This window comes from Zootoca vivipara, chromosome 6 (assembly GCF_965207765.1).
Source record: "Zootoca vivipara chromosome 6, rZooViv2.hap1.1, whole genome shotgun sequence".
Classification (NCBI taxonomy): Eukaryota; Metazoa; Chordata; class Lepidosauria; order Squamata; family Lacertidae; genus Zootoca; species Zootoca vivipara.
Window position 1 is genome coordinate 58,952,798 of NC_142589.1, and position 24,248 is coordinate 58,977,045.

At 42.0% G+C, this 24,248-nt stretch overlaps 1 protein-coding gene across 2 annotated transcripts in view; it reads left to right on the forward strand.

Moving 5' to 3' along the window:
* Positions 1 to 24,248, forward strand: part of KIAA0319L (KIAA0319 like) — a 56,137-nt gene that overhangs the window by 16,185 nt on the left and 15,704 nt on the right. For both annotated transcript variants that reach the window (XM_035120970.3, XM_060275814.2), the window contains exons 3-11: positions 715 to 1,409; positions 8,200 to 8,473; positions 11,211 to 11,312; positions 13,052 to 13,149; positions 13,675 to 13,762; positions 15,606 to 15,698; positions 16,697 to 16,829; positions 20,397 to 20,625; positions 22,363 to 22,486. In XM_035120970.3, the coding sequence (XP_034976861.3) occupies positions 715 to 1,409; positions 8,200 to 8,473; positions 11,211 to 11,312; positions 13,052 to 13,149; positions 13,675 to 13,762; positions 15,606 to 15,698; positions 16,697 to 16,829; positions 20,397 to 20,625; positions 22,363 to 22,486 (1,836 nt within the window). The remainder of the gene's footprint in view (positions 1 to 714; positions 1,410 to 8,199; positions 8,474 to 11,210; positions 11,313 to 13,051; positions 13,150 to 13,674; positions 13,763 to 15,605; positions 15,699 to 16,696; positions 16,830 to 20,396; positions 20,626 to 22,362; positions 22,487 to 24,248) is intronic.

Genomic DNA, 24,248 nt, shown 5'->3' on the forward strand with positions numbered 1-24,248 from the left:
TTAAACATATTAGTATTTAAGGCAGCCATTTAAAGCAGCCATTAGTATTTAAAGCAGTATTTAAAGTACTTCACATGATTCCTGTTTGTAGGGTGTTTAGTCTTCTATTTTTAGATCATAATCATCTAGCAATTTAGATTTGGGTGGGTGGGCAACTTCATGCTTGAAGGAAATAGATTTCTGTACTCATTTCATTCCAGCTTCAGGCCTGGATATTAGGATGGAAACTCCATTGATCACCCTGAGCAATGACCTGTTTCGGGAGAAGGACAGGAGGAGTGTGACTCTTGTTAATTCTCCTTGACTGCACCACAGCTTTTGATACCATTGACCATGGTATCCTTGTGGACTATCACATGATTTTGGGAGTTAGGGATAGTGCATTGCTATGGTTCTTATTTATTGAGGTCTGGCTCCAGAGACTATAATTGGGTGGCTACTGCTTGGCCCCATAGGAATTATTTTGTGGGGTTCTGCAGGCTCCAGTCCTGTAACCCATTTTGTTTAATACATTTTGAAGTTATTGGGAGCTGTCATTGGGGGATTTGGAGTGAAGTGCCTTCAAAATGCTGATGACTCCCACCTCTGATAAGTTATGTTTATTTCTAGAGAGTAGAAAAACAACAACAACCCAGATATAATTATTTCCTGGATTACATCTATGCTGTTGGATTCTTATTTAAAATTGTTATCATTTTATTTCTCTTTGCTCAGATGCAAGCTGGACTAGAGGCACTTGCCAGACAGGGAAGCCTCTCCAGGGAGGCCATTTGAGGTCACTGGATGGTGTTCACCTCCAGCTGCTGGAAGGATTTCACTCTGTCCAATCTTGTCAAGCTACTTGCTGTCAGAGCACTACCTGTGATGCCTTTTGGCTCAAGGGAAAGATGTGCATCCAGGTGAACTGTATCAAGCCTCATTGGTGTCAGGCAATCTGGACCAACACCACTGACTCGATCTTGGTGTTTGTAAAGAGATCTGAGCATACGATAAATGCCCAACCTGCAGCAGAGAGGAGAGGTTATCTTCCTAAATGGCTGGACTGGAGGGAAGGACATCAAAGTAAAACAAGGATGAGAAGGTCCTTCAAAGAGTTGCTGGCTTACAGAACACACTTGGCAGACATCAGGGGAAGCTTTCTTAAGAGGGACACAGGCTCCAACAGCGGAGGTCCTGTAGTCCATCCTGCTCCATCTCAGCCCTTGGATAGTAAATCCACCCATAATGGTCTGACAGAAGCTCCTTCTTCACATCAAGAAACAAACCTACCCAGAAACCACATTGATCCAGAAAAAAACCCGTTGCCAAACAGTGAAGACTTGAGAATAACCAAATTCAAAAGCTCATCTCCCCCCAGCAGCAATAATGTCAACAGACCAAGTGACCTTGCTGGGAGTGGCCTCATGAGGGTAAGTGCAAGATAATATTGTTAATGTCAACACTAATCCAAATTCTGTTATGTAAATGTTTTATAATCCTTTTTTATTGCACAATAGCAGCAACATACATGACATTGTTTGGAAATTCTAAGAAATAAAAAATCAAAACAGTTTTGAAAACAATGGTTAGAATCAGGGCAGTTTTAAAAGGTTCAGTCCACTGCCTTGATGAGAAATGGTACCCAAAGGTTCACTCTTGCATTTGTGGATCAATGAACTGATAGGTCTGACTTGCTTGAAAGCCCACTTCATTGATGAGGAACCTCAAGCCCAGAGACTGAATGCAGCCCTCCGTGCCTCTCTATACAGCCCTTGGGACTCTCCTCAAGTCACACTCCTCATTGGCTTTGCTCCATGCTCTTCTCAGACAATTTTGTCTGGCTGAAATATGTCCATGAATTGTGATGATGCCCCCTGCCTGAATGGAGAGATATGTCTGTTGAGTCAAAAAATGAAGTTGGAAGACCCCCCCCAGCTTTTTCCTTAGGAAAGTTGGGAAGGGAAGAGAGCTTGTCAGCCGGGATGCCTCTGCCTGAAGTGTCCAAGGTACTTCAGACAGAGGGAAAGTCTGGCAGAGAAGGGAATACACTGCCTTGGACATTCCTGCTTGAAGGCAACTCAAGTGCCTTTTCTAAGAGGAGTGCTGGTGGAGAGGGGGACCATTACAGTTTAGACACAACTGCTGAAAGTCTGACCTCCCACACACCAGATTTTATGGTGGAGAGCATTCCAGCATGGGCACCATTAGGCAAAGCTGGTTGGATCACTTTTTCCTAGAGATTACCCCTCTGCCTGCACTGACCTTTCCTGTTCTGGAGCACAAAAGGCTACAAGTGCTGATTTAGCCTTGCATAGCCAAGGCTTTCCAGGCAACTTGGCCACAGAGCTGCCAAACATCTCCTAGTCTTTCCCCTTCATAGTTAGGAATAAAACTGGTTGCTTATAACTTCGTGACAAGTGCAGGGAACAGAATGGTTGAACTCAGCATATGTGTGGGATGTGTACCAAGTGGACTTTTTTACTCGCATCCAGGCAAGGGTGCAACAGAGAGTCTACTACAGCAGACAATTCAGTGATAGAACTCCTATCAGTGGGGTCTATCTCATTTTTAGAAATCCCTTGCTCAACTTAGTATGTTTTCAGTAGATTGTGGTTCTTGAAAGCTGTTACAGTGGTACCTTGGGTTGCAGACCCGATTAGTTCGCACCCCGAAAAGTCTGCAACCCGAGCAGCACTTTTGCGCATGTGCGAAAGTGCAATAGATAGCTTCTGTGTATGCGCAGTAGATAGCTTCTGCACATGCGTGCATGACGGAACCCGAAGTAAACACTTCCGGGTCCGCCGCGTTCACAGCACGAGAAAACCCAACCCGCAGCGGACGCAACATGAGGTATGACTGTATTCTCATGTACTGTTTGCAGATTTTGCAGTCCCAGGTTACATTGCAGCTGTGATATGAGAACTGCCAACCTGGTGGAACAGGATGTGGCTCAGAGCCAAAGGACACAGCTAGGAAACCTGGAGCTAGCCTAGTTAGCATGCAGAACAACCGCATGGTTTAACTTTGCCTTGCTGACTCAGCTGTCCCTCAGCCCTTGACTTCTTAACAGTCACTTAGGAACTGCTGTTTGGCTCCTCTGTCTCAGCAATACATCAATAATGATGCTTCCCTAAAACCGTAACCATCTGGCCTCTCACAAGAGACTGTCACTCAGGAAGTGATCCAGTGTGGTAGAGACTGCACTGCAATCCCTCTGCTAAGATTGATTTTTGCTTGCCCTAAGTGATAAATAGTAATGTGTCCCTAATTTCCCTGCTGATTTCAACAACAGGGTGTTGAGCTCTGAGCTATCAGATTCTCTTCTAATGCTCCAGCTGAGCAGAGAATGTAAAATTAAGGCTGTAAAAATAAATTCTCTGAAATCTGATGTTTTGCTGCCATTCCAGACCACTTCCCTAGGGTTACCACTAAAGACCCATCTGTGATTTCTCTCATGGTGAACTTACAATTTTGGATTTCCAAGTTATGGAAAGGCAGGTTTTGCAATAACTGAAGGTCGACCAAAGGACAAAAATCTTCATAAGAAAAAGAGAATATAATTTGCACAACAGCCATCTTAAGTTATCACAACCACAAGTAGTCCCACAACCCACGTCCTCCTACAAGATCTAAGTGTAGTTATGTACATTTAAAGATTGATGCAAGATGCTTATTTTGCTTCTTAGAGTAATTTAAAAGGGGGACTTGCAAGACAGTGTTGCTGTATATCCCCACCCTCTCAGGCATACTCCTGTTCAGGGCTCCAGTCAACCAGAAGCAGGAGCCTTGCAGTGCTTTTCAGGGTTGCGGTGGAGATATTCAGGAGTGGGAAAGGGATAGGGCACACACACTGCCGCCCAGCAACCTCCTGCATTGCTATAGAGCTCCCAGTCCCAACCTGGCATTCTCCCTTGGAAATGGCATATTTTTAGAATATTTTGCTTCTTATAGTTGTGTTGTAGCTTGATAGATAGATAGATAGATAGATAGATAGATAGATAGATAGATAGATAGATAGATAGATAGATAGATAGATAAATAGTGGATTTAAGACATATTCTCATAGGATCAAAAAATGTTCTGAGGGAAATGAAGTGAGAAAATGTTAACTAGAATTTGGTGTACCCCGGCTGTTGTCTAAGGCAAGCAAGGGGAAAATACCACATCTTATTCTTAGCACTACATTGCATTAAACATAAACTGTATCAGTGTACTGCCACATAATGAGACTGGGGCTGTGGAAGAAAGGGAAGCCGTGCTGTGTGTGAGATGCAATAATGATAGGGCAGGAATTATTAATTACTGGGGATGTCTAAGGATGTCAGAGAATTCCAAAGAAAGCAGAAAAGGGAGCAGGAATTATCAGCATTCACTTTTTTGTCCCGTGTCTGGAACAGAAATCAATCCAGTGAATATAATTGGTATTCACTGTTGTTGTTTTCAGTTGGCAACGGATACATAACTGATTATGCTCCTGCCACCCAGTTTGCATTGGGTTCCCTTTGCATTTAAATGAATGGGATGGAATAACATAATGGCAATGTAAATTATGTAATTATTTAAATACTTTACACAAGTTGTCAGGGGATTGTTGCGGCTACTCTTGAGTGAAGGCGCTCCAGTCTGCACTGTCTTTAAGTGTTTTATTGTGCATGCTATTTACAGTGCAGAAATAACAGAAAACATGACCGCCTAGTCCGATTCAGAGTCCGGCAATGGCTACCGCCAGCTTTTCGGCCAGCATAAAACCCTAGGCACCCCCAAAACACGCCCCTTCGCCCTACGTGTGGGTGGGCGCCGGAAGGAGAGCCCCCCCTCTTGCTGGCTGGGGCGGCGCCTGGGCTCCGACGTCTCGCTGAGTCCCTCATCTGCTGACCCTCGAACAGAGCAGAGACAGGGCTCTGACACATCTCTGAGCCCTTCCTGCACGCTCTGTTCTCCATAGCGTTGCCAGGGCTCAGACACCTCACTGAGCCCTCTCTCCAAACCGCTCCATTCCTCATTCCCTCCTCCTGACTCGCTGCTTGTGCTGTCTCTGGGCGAAGCGCTGGTCAGGATGAAGGGGGAGGCTCCCTGTAGGTAGACAAACTGCAGCAGAATAGAAACAGTACTGTATGCAACAAATACAGGGCAGAACAGAAACTAGTGTCATGTAATGTCCATAACGATGTTGCATGCACTTGTCTGTGGACCTGTCTGTGACATTCATGTATCTATTATCCAAACTGTTGTAACAAACACACTTGGTGGGGGAGAAGGAATTTCATTTTGCCAATACCAACACACTGCATTTCCCCTACAACAGAAGTACAATGTTGGGGGAAGATAGTCTCACATTTACTGCTCATGTTAAAAATGTTTGAAAGCCCCTCAGGAGGACAATTTGGCATATGCTCATGAGAGTGAGTGAGAGTCTGTCATGTGCCAAGTTGCAGCCTGGCTCCATTGCCAAATTAGTGCCTTTGTCTTCAAGTGTAATGCTGTGTATTTGAGTCAGACAGTGATTGACTAGTCAAGAGAAGTATTCAAGTACAGCACTGTTGATTAAGGGGTCTGTTGCTGCATCACTGTGGTATTCTTGCAGAAGCAACCCTATAAATAATGCACTTTTTTCAAATGAAATTCTTACAAGGTTAGTGTTTCTTGACTTCCACTTTGACTGTGGTGTAGCTGAAATGTCTTTATCCTTGGCCAGTGTTTGCTTGCCTTGGTTACTGATCATATTTGCTGCATTTGCACATTTAGGTCCTGTGACTTCTGCAGAGTGATCAGAGTTCAACATTGTTCTAGATATATTAGAATGTGACCCCCTATCCTAAAAACATAGGGATTGACACAGAAGGCTGTTCATCAGCAGAATATGTGGAGGAACCAAGAGGGAAGAAACCAGAATTTGCCAGTAACAAACCTTTGAATTTTGAGAACTGTTTCATAACAGTTACTTATGAAAAGGTTGCACATATTAAAAATGTATGTGCCTGTGTCTATTTCTAGACGATTGATGGGCAAACTACACTCCCTGGCTTGAATTGGCTCAGTGCAAGCTTTCTTGGTGATTGTCCTGAAACAGAGATCTGTTTTAAGAGAGTCCCAGATAGTTCTGTTAGCACATGTGCAGTGATGGTGCTGTGCAACGTGCACACAATTGTATATTACATCTTGAAAAATGCAGTTTGATCTCTCTTGCTGTGCACCCCAGCCCATTGAACATCAGCTATTGTGGAAAGGCCTCTCAATCTCTCACTAAAAAAAAAACCATGCAAGAGAAGAGAGGGTTTGGGGTCTGGATGGGGAGGCAACCACCACATAAAATCTTTGCAAGAAATAATTGAGATAATTGATTTACACAATTGGAGAAGTTGCTTGCCAACATGAGCCTGCTTGTTGGTTTGATGATTTGATCACATAGTTCACAACAGTAAATGAGAGTTCCTTGCATATGAGGCAGCAATGTTGAAAGAACTTCTTTTCATATGCCTTTAAAGCAACTGGCTTTGTAGTTTTGCAACAATCAGCAAGCGTTTCATTGAGAGTCATGGGTTAACATTAAATAAAGTTTGTGTACATTGTGGTTTGGGGCACTTGGTCTCCGGGCTGTACACCTTCAGAATCTCATTTAACATTCCATACCAGAGAATAGCTTCTTGAGGAAACGAGGCTTGATCCAAAATGATATGAACATTACCAGCCTATCAAATTCATATACAGTACTAAACCAGATAACTAGTGCTGTCACCAACATTTCATAATCCAGATTGACTCAGTCCAATAGTATCCTGTGGTCTCTCTCCTCATCTATGAATTGAATGTGTGTTTTGATCATCCCTTTAAATTCAGCTGGCACCACATCTTGAACAGAACAGCACTGCAACCCAAAATTATTTTATAACAGGGGCCCTGAGCCCAGAGTTCAAATCCAGAGCTTTATGTGCTGATACTCACCTTCCCAAATTACATAATGTACATGATAACAGAAGTCATGAATTTCTCGCCCTTAGCTTGACCTTTTAAGTATTGCCATTTGACTGTGCCACAAGAAAGTGGACTATGATATTTTTGTTTGTTATGAAAATCAAGTCCAGGTTGTTGATATTTCTGTGTGCTGTGATTTAAATGTTCATCTTATGCTATACAAAGATCAACTGAGTAAAATATGTAGCATATACAGATAAGCCCAGTTAAAGCTGAAATGTCTGGTTCTGGCTGCCTCAGGCTAGCCACTGGAATGAGGAGGGCCTGGGGAAGGAATTTTCTTATGAAAGAAAGGAAATTGTTTTCGTCTGTTCCTTCGTCTTGTTTACATTGGTCTGATTAGTCTCTCACGGCACTCAAAAGTGGGAGAATTTTATAAGTGAGCAAAATGAGCTCGTCACCCAAGTTCTTGACCATAAAACCAGAAATTATGTTTGCACAATGTGCTCCTTTTGAACAGCATCTGAAATCCAGTTCTCTCATGTGGCAGAGGCTGTTAGTTAATTTACATCTGCATAATCCCATCATTTTTTTTGCCATTCAGGCCTATTATTATTATTTGCTCCCTTCACCAGCAGGTCCCAAGGCAGGTTACAACAATTTAAAACACACCTCTTGGGCAAGCAAAGGCCAGCATAAAGCGCTAGCTGAAAACTGTATAGTGAAGGTGCGACATGCACCTCTGTAGGGAAGGAATTTTACAATTTAGAGGAATGTAAACTAAGTGGTTAATGTGCATACCGGTAACAGCCAGCCACTGTGCATATTCAAGTGTATATAATCATTCCATGACGAAGGAATTATGCACATTTCCTAGTCAAGATACATAATCTGTAATAGGCCTTGGGAAATGTGCATATACTGACAGAATTTTATACCTTCTCTGGTCAGGATACCTGTTTAAAGTACAATGACAATAAAGTATCTATCTATCTATTTATCTATCTAACCTTCAACAGGCCCCTGGGAGTGTGCATATCTCAGTTGCATTTTGTACATTTTCCAGGCAGTATGCACTTTGTCCAGTCAGCATGCAGTCTCCAGAAATTTGATTTCCCCCGCTCTCTTTCTTGTCCAGAAATGTGCTATTTGTGCACGTGCACCCCCAGCTGTTTCTAACCAAACATGTTTTTCTCAAGTGATATGACACATACATTAATAATTCTGGTGATGATAAGAGTTAGGTTATAAATGCCATTTTGGATGTTGTGGTCAGTGAATGCTTTCTCGCGTTCTTGCTTTCACTAGGCCCCTGCTGGAGCCTCCACTTCAGAACCCTCTCTGGCAGCTGCATTCCCCAGTCCTGTTGCGAACGCTGAGAAAGTCGAGCCATCCAACAACACTTCTACCCAGCCTTTCTCGTTGGAGGATGCCATTCCAACTTCTAGCAGTCTTCATGGGAAGAGTATGGAGAAAACGCAGCTGGTTACTTCTGTTCCAACTGGCGCCCCCACCAATAATAGTAATCCTGTAGTCCCAACAAACCCTGCTGTGCAACCCAGCACTGCTGCCCCAACACCAGGTAAGAGCAACTGTCGGGTGAGGAAATGTTGTAAGCCTGCCTTTAAATGCTATTGGCATAGTTCCACCATCTCAGCTCTTAATCTGACTGTTCTTTTGCCAAACGTTTTGACAGAAGTTTTCTTCTAGTGCTTGTTTAAAACATCACATCTTGCTATCTTAGTTTGGAAGGGGGAAAAACATTTTGGTGATATTGTACAAGATCTAGGAACATATCATTCTGGTTTTGCACTTTTCCACAGCTACTCTTTTATGTTGTGCCATTGCTTGAATAAGTGAAATAAACGTTTTACAGGTGCTTGGCCTCGGATGAGAAATAATTACAAAAAACTATATACAGCTGCCTTTTCTGGGACCCACCTCTAACTTCAACCTTCAGTTTGAGATCTGCTTTTAATTTTTACATTTTACATCTCTGTTTTCTATGTTCTCATTCAAACTTTGTCATTCTCCTTCTCTGGCAGCCTGGCTGGGACTTTCATACCAACAGCTGGTGGCTAAGCCCCCAGAAGCATCAATTTCAGATTTCTCCCTTCCGCACACCTGTGCTATTCCTGGTTCTCCTCTTTCGCACCCAGTTCCTGTCAATCAGCAGCAAACAAAACAAAGCTCATTTTTTTTAAAGAAAAAAGAAAATGGTGGCTGTTGGTACCACTCAACTGTGCTCATCATTATAATAATTAGCATTTATCTAACACATTTCAAGTTTTCAAAGAACTTCACACTCATTTATCTTATGAACCTTTGTAACAGTCCTATAAAGGAGGCCAGTAGTCTTCTCCTCATGTGGAGTGTGTGTGACTGATAAAGTAATGGCTTGCTTACAGTCTCTTAGTGGGTTTGTGGTTGAGATGAGGTTATTTTGCAGTCGCTCAGTCTTCGCCTCCATGCTATACCTCTTTTCCAAGTGTATTTTGAGGGAAGGGCTCATGCTTTCTATACAGAGGCTCCAGGTTCCATCCCTTGTATCTCCAGGTAGGACTGGGGAAAAGCTCTTGTCTAAACACTAGAGAGCCACTGTCATGCAGTGCAGTGGTGGGGAACTTGTGGCCCTCCAGATGTTGTTGCACACCTGTTATTGGTCATGCTGGGCAGCACTGATGGGAGCTGCAGTCGAACATCTGAAGGGCCACAGAATCCCTATCACTAATTTGGGCAATACTGAGCTTGAGGGCCTAGTGTTCTAACTCTATATATGGTCTATGGTCATATATGTTTTTCTCCCCTCTCTGTTTTTTTTAAATATGAAGGTGTTCTACTGTTCCATCCTTCCCACCACCCCTTTTATTCTGAAGCTAAAGTGCCATGTTTGTTGCAAGGGGGCAATGAAGGGCTGGTCTGTTTGAGAAGAACTGGAGTGCTTCTAAAATTTAAACAAAGCATAAAGATCAATTTCAGTGATACCACCCCTTTTGCAAAGGTACAACAAGTACCAGAGATTTAAATTTTATGGGATCTGCATACTTACTTGGACCTTAAAATGCTTCTCAGTTTCCAGCTCAGAATAGTGTAAATTCTTGCCATGTTTGTAAAAGGCTAAGCTTACAGTTGAATAAATAGAGGCTCTTGTCCCTTTCAGTTTGAGAAAGAGCAGCTAGATTGTCTCCTGAAACATATCTGATTCAGCTCTTCTCATCTCTACTGCACCTGGCTGACATCTCCCTTCAGTACAGAGCACAAAGTGCATGTTGAATTTTCCAGAAAGATAGAAAAGAGTTTAATTTCTGTATGATTCTGTTGGTTTGTATTCACTTTCAGTTTAAAATCTCAAATGGCACCTAAGTTTAAAGGATGGGATGTTATAGTTTAATAATTTGTAGCTTGTTATTTCTAAAGCTTTGCAACTAAGGGCTTGTGGTGCACTTTAATTTTGAGACGTGGGATGATTTCTGCAAGCAATTTGTGTGCCCGGGGTTATTACGCACAGCTTGCTTCTCATCAAAAACATGCATTTCCGTATTCCAGGCTCCAGAATATTGAAAACTGCTGTAGTTAATTGAGAAGCATATGACTCATTCACACAATGGCTCCTTTTGGATGTAACAGGTTTAAAACTGTTGGTTAGCATGGCATGCACAACAAACAGCAGCAGCAACCCTTAAATTTAGTGTGGGTGAGGGAAGATTGGAAGCTTTCGCTTCTGGTTTAAAACAAACCAGAATTTCTCATTGTATCCAAACGGGTTGGGGTGGAAGACTCTAGTTTGTTCAAACATGTCAGGATCAAACCAGTTTAGACATAATCAGTGCCTTTTTCCTTGAGGGACGCAAGGGGATGCATATCCTTAAACATTTTGTGAATCTAAGTTTGGCTTCATTGAGGGGCTGTATTTCAATAGGAGTAGGAAAATGAGAGTACCCCAAAGCATTTTTTGTAGGAAAAAAGCACTGGACATAATGAGAATCTCTGGTTAGTTCAGAATGGAAAGTGGATGCTTTTGATCTCCTCCTACAGTCGTGCCTTGCTGCATCTCTGTGCTTTTAAAAATGAATACATAGTTCTCAGTGTGTTCTACTCTCTCATGCTTTCCCCTTCTTTTTGAAGTGACAATGTCATATCCTTTTTGGCTGCTGCAAGGAGGAAATGAAGGGCTGGCCTGCATGCAAAGTTCAACCATGAGTTACCATCACATCCAAACTGAGCCAATACTTCTTCCACAAGCATCTGGGTATATGAATGGAAAAATGTAACATGTGAAATGGCCTTGTCTTTTAATTTAAATTCTCTCTCTCTTACAGTTATTAAGAAACTGGCAGTTTCTGCTGGAGACAGTGTTGAAGTGACACTACCAAAGAATGAAGTGGAGCTGAATGCATACGTCTTGCCTCCACCACCTAAAGGTAGAACCCAGGGGGCTATGGCACATAGTACCGTATGTGGTAGCAAACCTGAGTTTGCCACCTTGATAGTTTTGCTGGAAGAGATGCATGCTCCTTTAATGTCAGCTCAAGATAGGCGATGAAGCTGGAAATGCTCAGTCAAACCTGCTTGGTAATCAACAGGTAAAGCCTGTTCACATGAGCATGGCAGGAAGAAGTTCATCTGGGCTAACTCCAAGATACACTGGCCAGTTCTGAGCCAGTTGTGTGTACACAGCCTCCACACACTGAATTCCGCTTTGAACAGCTTTTTATATACCTTGAGAGTGCAAATATTTGCAAGAGTCCAGGGGAGGCTCTTTCCTGAGCAGAGATGGTTGCTTAGATGGGCATAGAACTGACTCAACTTTATATATTTTGGGTGCAAACTGTTACCATTTTGTGAGAGGTATTAAAGCACATGCCAAATTAAGTTTTCACAATTAAGGTGGAATAAGTGCTCTGTTCATAGCTGCCAAGTTTTCCCTTTTCTCGCGAGGAAGCCTATTCAGCATAATGGAAAATCCCTGAAAAAAAGGGATAACTTGGCAGCTATGGCTCTGTTGCCCTAACATAACAAATCCACTTTAAAAAAAGTTTTACAGTTAGGTAAGTGCAAAATACACTGAAAAGTGTGGGATGAATGAATTATTAATAGGAAGATGTGTAAACTCCCCAAAATCAAATCAGAATGAATGCATGATGAATGGTCATTTTCATATAACTATCCTGTAAACAAATCGGAGCACATGCTCAACAGTCATAGTCTAACCACCGTGTTATCTTTGTAGAAGTAAATCAGGAGTAATGCTACATAAACAGGTCATCTGGAAGGGCTCTATAAATACTGTTATATATATTTGGTGTTAATTTCATTTTATTTATAAATAAATTGCCTTGCAAATAGAAATATAGATGGTTAGTTGGAATAAGCAACAATTTCTAGTCCGCTAAATAAGCATGTTATGCTGGTAAAAGTGTGCAGTGGTGAAGCTGCATGCTCCGCTACTGGGGGTGGAGAGCAAGCGGGGCCATGGTTGGCTCGCCTCCTGGGGGCGTAGCACGCCACCTGTGGGGGGCATGGTGCACGTTCTGGGGGCGTGGCATGCCACCTGAGGGGGCGCAACATGCGTTCTGGAGGTGTGGTGCCTGGTGCGGGGGGGGTGCCATGATGGCACCCTACCGGAATAGTGGTGCCGGGGGTGGTCCACTCCCTCTGCACCCCCGTTCCTCCGCCAGTGGAAGTGTGTGTTTTATTTTGCAGTATTCAATACATGCCTTACACTGCAAGGTTTTTTTGGATGGGATGTTTTAAGTGTATAGTCTCCCTTCTTTAATTCTGGTGCAGTTAATTAGATTTCATATACAGTAACAGGATATTCTTATATTTTACTTTCCCACTCTGCAGTGATGGGAATGGACATTCTTTCCCAAGATTTAGCATGACATATTCTGGCCATAATCAGTATGAAATTATTTACTTTTTTTGTTTTTCAAATCTCAGGTTATATGAGGAATCCTTTCTATTGCATCAGTTTCACTCCCAATATGTGCTGGACCCACCACATGTGGATATAACACAACTTAGTATTCTGAAGTGACATTAGTGTGAATCTTCAAGATAAGGCTTAAGCTTCTGAGATGCTTTGATCTTCTCATTCAGTTTCTTTTGATAGTGGGCTCTTCTAACCTCTGGTTTGTTTGTTTGTTTGTTTGTTTAGGGACTAGCTACTCCTATGACTGGAGGCTGATCACACACCCCACCGACTACAGTGGAGAAATGGAAGGACAGCACTCACAGATTCTCAAATTATCCAAGGTGAATCTCTTGCTTTTTGGCAACTCTTAAATCTAAAATCTCAGTTGTAGGCTTTTGCACTGTCATGCTGCAAGGTTAGGGGAAGCAAATGTTACAGTGTGTATTAATATATATACTGAAGCTGCTTTATGCTGTCAGACCATTGGCCCATCTAACTACTGTACATATTGTAGTTCTCTGGGGTGTCGGGTACAATGAAACTGTTAGTGGCTTTGAGTTCACATCCTCTCCTTGCTTTTGTTGAGTTGCTGAGACCACAGTAGACAAAAATAAAATAAAATAAAATATCCCCACTTCCCCCTTAGCACAAGGCCCAGGTAATGCAGGATGTTAAGGTCCAAATAGAGAAGGGGTTTATTCTCATCTGAGCAGATGGCATCAATGGCTCATGTCTCTCATAATTCAGTATATGTTAGTTGCTTGCTATGAGGTACTAACATCATTGTAGTGATCTAATTTTGGGGTGGGGGCAGGTAGACACAGCCTTGCCCATGTCTAATGTGCCCTGTTCATTTTCTTTGCTAGCTCACAGTTGGCCTGTATGAATTCAATGTGATAGTAGATGGTGATAATGCTCACGGAGAAGGAATGGTGAATGTGACAGTTAAACCAGGTATGATTAGCAGATACATTTACCAGCTTGTAGGTTATATATTTCCTTTTGTGAAAAGCAATCTCCACAAAAGCTTGAAAGCTTGAGATGCAAGACAGCTGGTGTGTGTTTGTCTTCTTCATTGCCTTGTTTTGTCTTCTTCATTGCCTTGTTTTGTCTTCTTCAACTTTTGTCTTCTTCGTTGCCTTGTTTTATGGTGGGTGGCAGCATCAGGAGTGCTCCTCTTAGTGCCTGCCATTTTCTTGCCTGTATGGCATAGCTTTGTGATTAGGCACACCTAACTAATTCACACTTCCCAAAACAAATTGTGAGCCAAAATTCACTCCAAATTGGGTTGCTACTACCAAGGCTGGACACGGCTAATGTTTTTTGGAAGGTCATAGGATAGAAAAGGGGTAGGCAACCTAAGGCCCGTGGGCCGGATGCAGCCCAATCGCCTTCTCAATCCGGCCCATGGTCAATCTAGGAATCAGCATGTTTTTACATGAGTAGAATGTGTGCTTTTATTTAAAATGCATCTCTGGGTTATTTGTGGGGCATAGGAATTCGTTCATATTTTTTTTTCAAAATATAGTCTGGCCCACCACATGGTCTGAAGGATGGTGGACCGGCCCATGGCTGAAAAAGGTTGCTGACCCCTGATCTAGTAGAATAGTAGATGGTCCTTGGAAGGATTAGCAGCCAGGTGCTGCTGCTCCCCAGGGAGTGGTAGGAATACCTTTACCAACACTGTTGCCTTCAGAATGTCACAATGGCATATAAACAAAGATAATTGATGAGAATGGCCATCCAAGTAAAAGAGCCTGTATTTCACTAGCCATAGATCTCTCAGATCTTCTTTGTCCATGAAAAGGGAGGAAGCAGGCCTAATGGTTTCTGATAGCCAGTGATTGACTTCTAGAATGAAAAGTACAGTGGTACCTCGGGTTACGAACGCGATCCGTTCCGGATCGCAGTTCGTAACCCAAAAAGTTTGTAACCCGAAAAGGGCGCCTTGCGCGTGCGCAAATGCGCACGTGCCGAAAATACTTCCGGGTTTGCGCAGTTCGTAACCCGGGTTGTTCGTAACCCGGGTTGTTCATAACCCGAGGTACGACTGTACCAAGATTCAGGTCTCTGCTAACTAAGAAACCCCTTTTCTCCCTAATTCCGGTTGTGTGAGAGCTGGTTTTGATTCCTCAGGCAAAGGTTTTGATTCCAAAGGCAAACTATGTATCATTATTCTTGGCATAGTTATTCCTCCAAATACCACTAGGTGCTGCTAGCAGGGCTTAATATGTTCCAAGGTTCCTCAGAGCTCTGTACTGTAGCAATAGAAGGAAGGCAGTGACTTCTATTGATTGTGTGGAAAGTGCCACTTCCTGTAAGCACTCAAAGCACTTCACCAGCTATATATCTGTGATCCTTACAATAATCCTGTAAAATAGGTTAGTGGTATTATTTCCATATTGCAAACAGGAAGGTTGAGGCTCAGTGAGTTCGCTTGCCTAAAGTCACCTAGGATGTCCCATTTCTAAGGCAAGTTTTAACCGCAAGTTCAATAATATATTAATATGTACAATTTAATATGTGCAATTTATGTAGCTGTTTGCGAGTGTTCAAAGTGCTTCTTGTTTATTGTTTTAAAATCCTTATCCCATGTTGCAAATTGAAAAGATGAGGGGTATTTGCTGAGGTTGGGAGAGACCATCTTTCCTTAAGGCCATTTAATGAGTTCATGGCAGAGGTGAGGTTTGAGCCCTGGACTTCCTGATTCACAGCTCCATCTCTTAGCTACAACGCTGCAGTTGACTAGGATGGTAACTTTCTATGGTGGCTGTCATAGTTCTGTTTTTCATCACAGAGCCTCGAGTGAATCAGCCCCCTGTGGCCATTGTGTTACCCCAGTTCCTGGAGATCTCACTACCAACTACCTCAACAGTCATTGATGGCAGCCGTAAGTACCTACTAAAACTACTGCAATCTATTCCTGCAAGCCTTAGATAAAAGTCATGGAGGAGACTGAGCAAGACTGTCTATTAAGGAATGGGATTCTAGAGCAATGTCGCTGATGTATCATTAGGATCAGTTCAAATCGGGCACTGACTGTTGATCAATTTGTGGGCACATGTAGATTTGTAGCTACTGGTCTTCACTGCCAAATGCATTAGTAAATTAGGGTAGCCCCAACTCAGTACAAGGAAAACATCTGCTCACTGGACTTGTTTAAACATATGAAGCTGCACCACAAAGATTCAGCCTTCTGGTCCCTTTAGCTCAGGGCTGGGGTATCTTTTTCAGCTCAAGATCTGAGCTTATTATTGTAATACTGATAGTCGCCCCCTAGAATCTCAGCCAAGGATCTTTCCCAGCCCTTCTACCTGAGATGTTTTTTGCTGAAGTGATGTGGGATATAATCTGGGACCTTCACATTAATGGTGCATGGATTCTACCAGTGTGTTCATTCTTATTTTCATTCAGCAATCACATTTCTGGGGACTAGTTACAGGTAGGTAGCCGTGTTGGTCTGAGTCGAAGCAAAATAAAAAAATTCCTTCAGTAGCACCTTAAAGACCAACTAAGTTTATATTTTGGTATGAGCTTTCGTGTGCATGCACACTTCTTCAGATACACTAGAAACGTGTATCTAGTGTATCTGAAGAAGTGTGCATGCACACAAAAGCTCATACCAAAATATAAACTTAGTTGGTCTTTAAGGTGCTACTGAAGGAATTTTTTTATTTTATTTCTGGGGACTATCATTCATATTTTAAATACTCTTTCTTTTATCACATGACACATTAAGCATAGCTTCACAGTTTAAAAAGAAAATTAACTCTTGTCCCTTGTGAAAGTTGCTATACTGGTAGTATGGCCTTAAGCTACTTTGTAAATAGATTTAAATTCCTCCTGAACTTACTGGGAATGTGGCTTTATCTGTTTTCATTGAATCAGACAGTACTGATGATGACAAAATAGTCAGTTACCACTGGGAAGAACTGAAGGGGCCTCTACGGGAGGAGAAGGTATCAGCAGACACTGCGATTCTGAAACTGACCAATCTGGTGCCAGGAAATTACACGTTCAGGTAAGACAAAGAACCTGGGATCATAACTCTGGTTTGGATTTTCTAGATCTAAAGCATAAGATAGGTGACACAAACCAATTAATGAAATCAGCCCTTAGTATGTTAAAGAGCCAGTTTAGCCTTTGTTCACGTGAGCCAAGGAAAACAATGTATCAGCTAACAATTTACAAAACAAACCAGCAACAACTTTTTGCTACCTAGTCACATTTTATAGTTTCCCTGACCGTGGAGGTTGAGGTTATTCATAAAATTGTAATCTCTCAATTTAAACTGTTATATGTGACTAGATAGCTAATGTGAAGGGTGGGGGGAATAGTGGAAGGAATGCATGTGCCATATAGCAGAGCTTATTTTGCCCCCAGCTCTAAACCATTTATTTTCACCCTCTCTCATTATAAAAATGGCATTGGATTTGGCATATAACTATTGAATATGTCACTGTGATTTTTAGTTGGGGATAAAAGGTCCAGGAATAAATTGATTATTCTAAGGCCCATCTGAAAAATGAATATATTGGGTAAGAATATGTTTAGATGAGTTTATAAAAGGTTCAAGGTAGCTCAAGTAGAGTTCTCCTGTAATAATTCAATTTTCTTTTGGTTTAGTGTAGCCGACCTCAGCTTTATAGTTATGGAATGAGGGTGATTCTGTGTGTGTCTGCCATTTGCTTCATACTTGAAATATTCAGTAGGTTGAAAAATGAAATTGTATTGCTGTAGAGGTGCCAATACTAAGCCTAGCAAAGAATCTTTTTTAGTATACAGTACTCCATGGTTAAACTGTGTGTCTCAGCTTTGTGTTCTCTCCCTGGAAATTGGGGAGCCAGTAAAGTGCTTTATCTTCATTCACACAAGTTCTTTGGGTACCCAGAGAGTAAATTGTGGTTAAGTTGGTCCTCCCCAATTCCCCTGCTGCCACACTAGCCAGAACTAAGCTGTGGTTTGGCTTAGTGTTATGTGTGAATTTGAGCTTGTGTATTGTCTTCTCAAATCACAAGTGGTTAGCCTTGGTTACTGCTTGTGTTTTGGTTGGGAGCAAGACAAACCAAGAGCTCAGGTGTGCATGTAATGCTCATCCAAACCATGGCTTAGCCCTGGGTTGTGCAGCAGTAGGAAGACCCGGAGAAAGGAAAAGCAGCTGCGAGTTTCCTTCTGGGTATCCACACACCTGCTTGTTCTTGCTAAGCCAGTGTGAACTGGGTTCTTTCCACCTCTAAAGGTCTGTTTCCTCTGTTGCTTTACCAATGATTTTAAATAATTAATGACTTGCACAGCCCCTATTACAAGCCTGTTTTTAGAAGGGGAAGAAGTTGGGAGTGTGCTGTACAGCAAATGATCCAAATTCTGGTTGTAAAGATTTTTGTGCTTTTACTTGTGAAGTCTGCACACGCATTTGATTATCTCAGTTGCTAAGCTCTCTCTCTCTTTTAATCCTTAGAAAGAGAGTTTTGTTAATGCATTTTGAGAGTTTTTTAAACAGATATTTTGGCTTCAACGGTGAATACCAGCTTTAAAATAAACTGTTTTAATTGCAAGCAGGACTTACAAATCTGTGGGTAGCCTCATTCTATTATTTTTAATGTTTTTTTTTTCCAGCTTGCAGGTCCTGTATGGGTGACATTTGATGAGAGCAATTACAGAACCCACTAGCATATAATAGGAAATTGTCTGAACTGTAAATTATGTGTTTCCCTCCTGTCCACACACCCCCAGCAAATTATGACAGGCTATTCATGCATATTGACCTTATCAGCAGTAATGAGGCCAGGAGAGATACACATATGAAGTTGTCAGACTGTTGGTCTGTCTAGTGCTGCACTGCATACTTTGACCTGAGATCCTTTTAACTGTAGAGCTTGATGCTCATCCTGATTGGGACCCACTAGACACAAAGCATGGGCTCTGCTTCTGACCTATGACCCTGGTAAAAAGAGCTTCTGGATGAGGGGCTTTAGTGTTACCATTGCTGCTTCATTTCCAAGCCTTTTCCTTTCCATGTGGCTCCAACCTCCCCTTTCTCCCCATCTGTAAATGGAAATAAATGACAGAGAGACTCTGTGAAAATGTTTGTCACACAGTTGGCTAATTAACAGTGCTTTCCCAAGGAGCACTTAATACTTTACCGTAGGGCCACTTCTCATACAGCATGTTAGAGGTAAACAAAAGGAAGTACAGAGAAAACAACTTGGCCTGTGTAACTCATTGCCACAGGATGGTGTGATGATATCCATTAGCATACATGTTTTTTTAAAAAAGGGTTCAGTTGATTCATTAATTAGGAGCTATTAAATGTGAGTGGCAGAAGACTGAGATGACCTTTCAGAGCAGAATACTTCCAACAGTCAGACTTCAGCAGTAATGGGATAGATACAGCCATTCTTTGTTTTTGTGAACTTAGGCAGACAAAATGCAGTTTATTGGTCTGAGCCAGTTCTCTTATTTGTTTAGCCATTGCCCTAAGAGAGAGCTGGTTACACTCATCACTTGATCCCTGGCACATGTGAATGGGTTGCCTCAGATATAAACCACACATATAACTTTCAGTTCACCTGCTTTTCAATGGAATTAATTCATAATTTCAGCCACTAGTTATCCTGTGTAAAGAAATTTTATTATGTCATGTGTGATTTTGCCTGAATAACTTATCCATGTGAAAGCAGGCTCTTCAGAAAAGCCAAAAATGATATGCAGTCGTTAACAGTCGACAACAGGTTTACCACTCCTATCAGCCAATAACCCACTCCCACCACCCTTCTGAGTAATACCCCTCCCCACCCTCTGACTATACATAAGAGTCTAGTGACTTCTGTTTCAGTGTATCTGAAGAAGTGTGCATGCACACGAAAGCTCATACCTATGACAAACTTAGTTGGTCTCTAAGGTGCTACTGGAAGGATTTTTTTATTTTGTTTTGACTGCGTCAGACCAACACGGCTACCTACCTGTAAAAAATGATATGTGTTATCATTTATTTATTTTTAAATACAGTTTTTTGGGGGGAAAGTACATTATTCTTACATATGTAAAACCAGTGCTCTGTCAAAAATAGGTTTCTATTGGTGAATGAATTCTCACCTCAGCAAGAGTGAGAACACAAGATTTTTAAAAATAGACTTTTTGGATCTGTTTGACACAGTTTTGAGTTTATTTATTAAAGGTGATTTCTATACCACTTCATAAAATAATATTTTAAGGTATATGGCAAAATAAAATACACAAACATTACAAAAATCTACAATAAAATCATTATTTGTGAATAGACTTTGAGTCTGTAAATGTGTATCTGGCATTGTGATTTCTTTATTTTCTTGTTATAAATACGGACGTGTTTGAATGTAGCTTTAGTTCCATGTTGTACATTTGTTTAAAATAGCATCACATTTTGATATTTGCATGTTTCCCTCCTAGTTGTTCCAGGCATTCGTCTTTGCCCCCCCCCCCAAGTTTATACATATTTAGCTTAAGCCCTGTTCCTTTGGGGCTGGTGGGGGGAGATTACTACTCAGTCTCTGCCAGTGGCTCCCTTTGAGCTTTTCCCTTTGAATTATCTTCCTTCCTTCCTCTTCAGCCTCACTGTGGTGGACTCTGATGGTGCCAGCAACTCCACCACTGCCAGCCTGACTGTGAACAAAGCAGTGGATTACCCACCCGTAGCAAATGCAGGCCCTAACCAGGTTATCACTCTGCCCCAAAACTCCATCACCCTCTATGGGAACCAGAGCACAGATGACCACGGCATTATCAGCTATGAATGGTCCCTCAGCCCTAGCAGCAAAGGGAAAGTGGTAGAGATGCAGGTAAGATCTTGGGGCTCCGCCTTGAGAGGAGTCAACACACTTCAATAAACATTTCCTATTATGTTTAAGTTCATGTAAATCAATTTGTTTAATCACCGTAAACACCTTTGACCCAACAATTACTTATCTAATCAACATTTTAAAAATGCAACGTGTGTGCTCAAACATTGCACACCTAGTAATTTTGGAAGGGCATGTCCCTTCTGTCATGTCTGGCGGCTAATTTTGTTGCTGAGCTTAATTTACTGTATGCACTTTGGGTACATGCTCTTTCTATATGTCATTTATTAAATTCTGTGGGATTTCCAATATTATCCTTCTAGCCCACAGCAGTCAGCCTGATGTGGATCAAAAAGCTCACACACAGGACATGAGGGCAGTAGCACTCTCCCACCTGTGTCCCTCAGTATCTGATATTCAGGAGCAGGCTGCCTTTGATCCTGGAGGTGTTACGTAGACATAATGACTAGTAGTTCTTAGCATTTTTCTCGGTGAATTTGTCTAATCCCTCTTTTCCAACCTGGCAGCCACATCATGTGGCAGCGATTTCCCTATCTGCTATGTAAAAATAAATAAATGCATTTATATAAAGTTATATCACACTCTTCAAAGTCGTTTACAGTAAAACAATATTCCTGATTCCTGCATTGCAGGGGGTTTGACTAGGTGTCCCTCGGGGTCCCTTCCAATTCTACAATTCTGTGACGAAGAGTCAGTTTGATGTAGTGGTTTGCATGTTGGACTAAGACCTAGGAGACTAGGGTTCAAATCTCCATTTGGCCAGTGTCACCTTGGGCCCATCACTGCGTCTCAGCCTAACCTACCTCACAGGGTTGTTGTGGGGATTAAACGAGGGGGGGAGGAACCACGTACACCACTTGGACCTCCTTGGAGAAGAAGGTGGAGAATTGTAATAAACAAACAAACAAACAAACAAACAAACAAAATGGGCACAAAAGTGTGATTAAAAGTTGTAACTGCTTTTCTAAACCCAAGCAGTGAAGAAGCAATGCCAGTGTCCTGGCCTGGAGTTCCAGAGGCAAGAGGCTGCCGTAGAAAAGGCTGTTTTGCATATTGGCACCTTAATAGCTATGGGGACAGTGAAGAGCTCAATTCTTAAACAGGATTGTATGGTGGATAGTAGTCCTTTATTAGATGATCATGGGCTCCAGTATTACAAAAAAGGGAGGAAAAACTCCCTATTCCAGGCATAGTAGCTAGCATGGTGCCTTCCAGATGTTGGTGGGGTACAACTCTCACTGGCTATGCTGCCTGGGACTCATGGGAGTTGTAGTTCAGCATCATGTGGGGGGAGGGAGCCATGTTGGCTATCTATGCCCCTATATTGACTTTCTCCTGGTTCTGCATGACTTACACATCTCTTTCTTGTCCCATCTTCTGTTTTTTTCAAAACCAAAAAACCCCCAAGCATCTCAAGGTAGATAAATTACTGGATGGTTCCAAGGCATGATTGGAGGGCACATAATGCAGCAACTTTGTGGAAGCTAACCACATCTGGGGCTGGTCAGTAGCTAGATAGGAGACCACAAGCACATGCCTCATGTATGCTCTAAATAATTTTATTTATTTCACAAAATGTATAAACCACTTGTTTAAAAAACTCCACCTGAAACTGTCTTATATAACTTTGCAATGAATGGTGCATTTCTTAAGCCCCCTTTTATTTTATTTCTTTGTGAATGGGAACTTAAATTCTTGGTATTTGTTGTTTCCAAGGGAGTGAGGACTTCAACTCTGCAGCTCTCTGCAATGCGTGAAGGTGACTACACCTACCTGCTGACGGTGACGGATTCTGCTGGCCACCAGTCCACTGCTGAGGTCACAGTGATTGTGCAACCCGGTACGCTTAGTAAGGGTTTTTGTGTGTAAAACTCCCCCCATTATATATGAGAAGCCCATATTTGGCATTAATATATGTGGGACTAGGGTTAAGGGGGGTGAAGAGATAGTGGCTGCATACACAAACATTTAAAGCACATGACTCCCCAACCTCAACCTCAACTCCCCAAAAATAATCATGAAGACTGTAGTTTACCCATCAAAGAGATATAGTTTCCAGACCCCTTAACAAACAGACCCCTTAACAAAGTTCCCAGGATTATTTAGGAGAAGTCATGTGTTTTAAGTATATGGTGTATGTGCAACCAGTGTGTGGGGCTGGTGGAGAGCAGCTGGTTTTCTCTTTAACCTAGATAAATGTCTGGTAGCTAATAATGTCCAACACTGGGACAATCTGAAAATAAGCCGCTGCTTATCCATGATCCAGACAATGGAACATACAGTACTTCTAGGTACCATTGATTTCAACCATTGAGACCAATGGGTACTCCAAAGCACATAACTTTGGATCATTCCCTTGATTTTTTTGTAAAGCCTATTTTCCCAAAATAGCAGTGCCACCCACTCCCTTCAATTTCAAACACAGCTTGCTGTACAGCACAGATAATTGCTATTCAGAAAAAAGCAAAAAGTCAAAGGCTCTGCTGGACCAAGCAGAAAGCTAGTCTTGCAGTTTTCTAGATTGTATGCCCTTTGATTTGTGTGGTGCCATGAAAATGTCGGCCTGATTTCTGAGTCCTGTGAGCTTCCATTTTGCGAAGAGACACAAACCTATTGTCAAACTGATCCAGAATGGAAGACACTGCAATTTTTAAGCTGGTGGGAATCTCTTGTGGTTAAGATCTCCACTGCCCCATGTCTTAACTAAATTTCCTGCTTAATCAGATTTCTTAAATACTGTTTGAATCTGGCAGAGAGCATATAAATCTGTGGCCCACTCACATTCTCTGTTGCATATGCATTGACCCTTAGTGTATGAGGCGTGTTAGGATGCTTCCAAGCTAGTGGTCGCTAGTACTACCTAATCCAGGTATGGGGAACCTTTGACCTTCCAGCTGCTCCTCAGATGGAACTCCCATCAGCCCCAGCAAGCATGCCCAGTGGCTGGGGTTGACAGAAGTTGTAGTTCAGTAACATCTGGAGGGCCAAAGATTCCCCATGCCTGGCCTAATAATTGCTCTTCTATTGTAAGCTTTATGTTTGACTTCCTTGTTTTATTTTGAAATCTTTAAGATAATGTTTTATCTTAAACCACTGTGATATTTTGTTCTTAAAAATATCTACAAAAGAAATGAAGAAATAGATCAGGCATCCCCAAACTGCAGCCCTCCAGATGTTTTGGCCTACAACTCCCATGATCCCTAGCTAAGAGGGATTATGGGAATTGTAGTCCAAAACATCTGGAGGGCCAAAGTTTGGGGATGCCTGAAATAGACAAATACGATACAAACACAATTGTAATTGGGTTCCCATAGTTTGTGAGCTGTGCATCTCCCTATGTTCCATCCACACTACTTGGTGTGATGAAGCCATGTAGATGGAGAAAGGACCGTTTAGTTGAGCATGCAGGGTTGTTGTGTTGTGGTTGGTTTTTTCATTTTTCTGCTAAGCTTTTCTTATTTAGGCTCTACTGTGTCGTTACTTTAATTTTTTTAAGGCTAAAAATTATCTTAATGCTAATTAAATGTGTTGGAGCCAGGGACACTGCTAAAACAATGCTGACCACAATGTTTTGAAGTTAATCTTGTATTAACGTTCTTTTC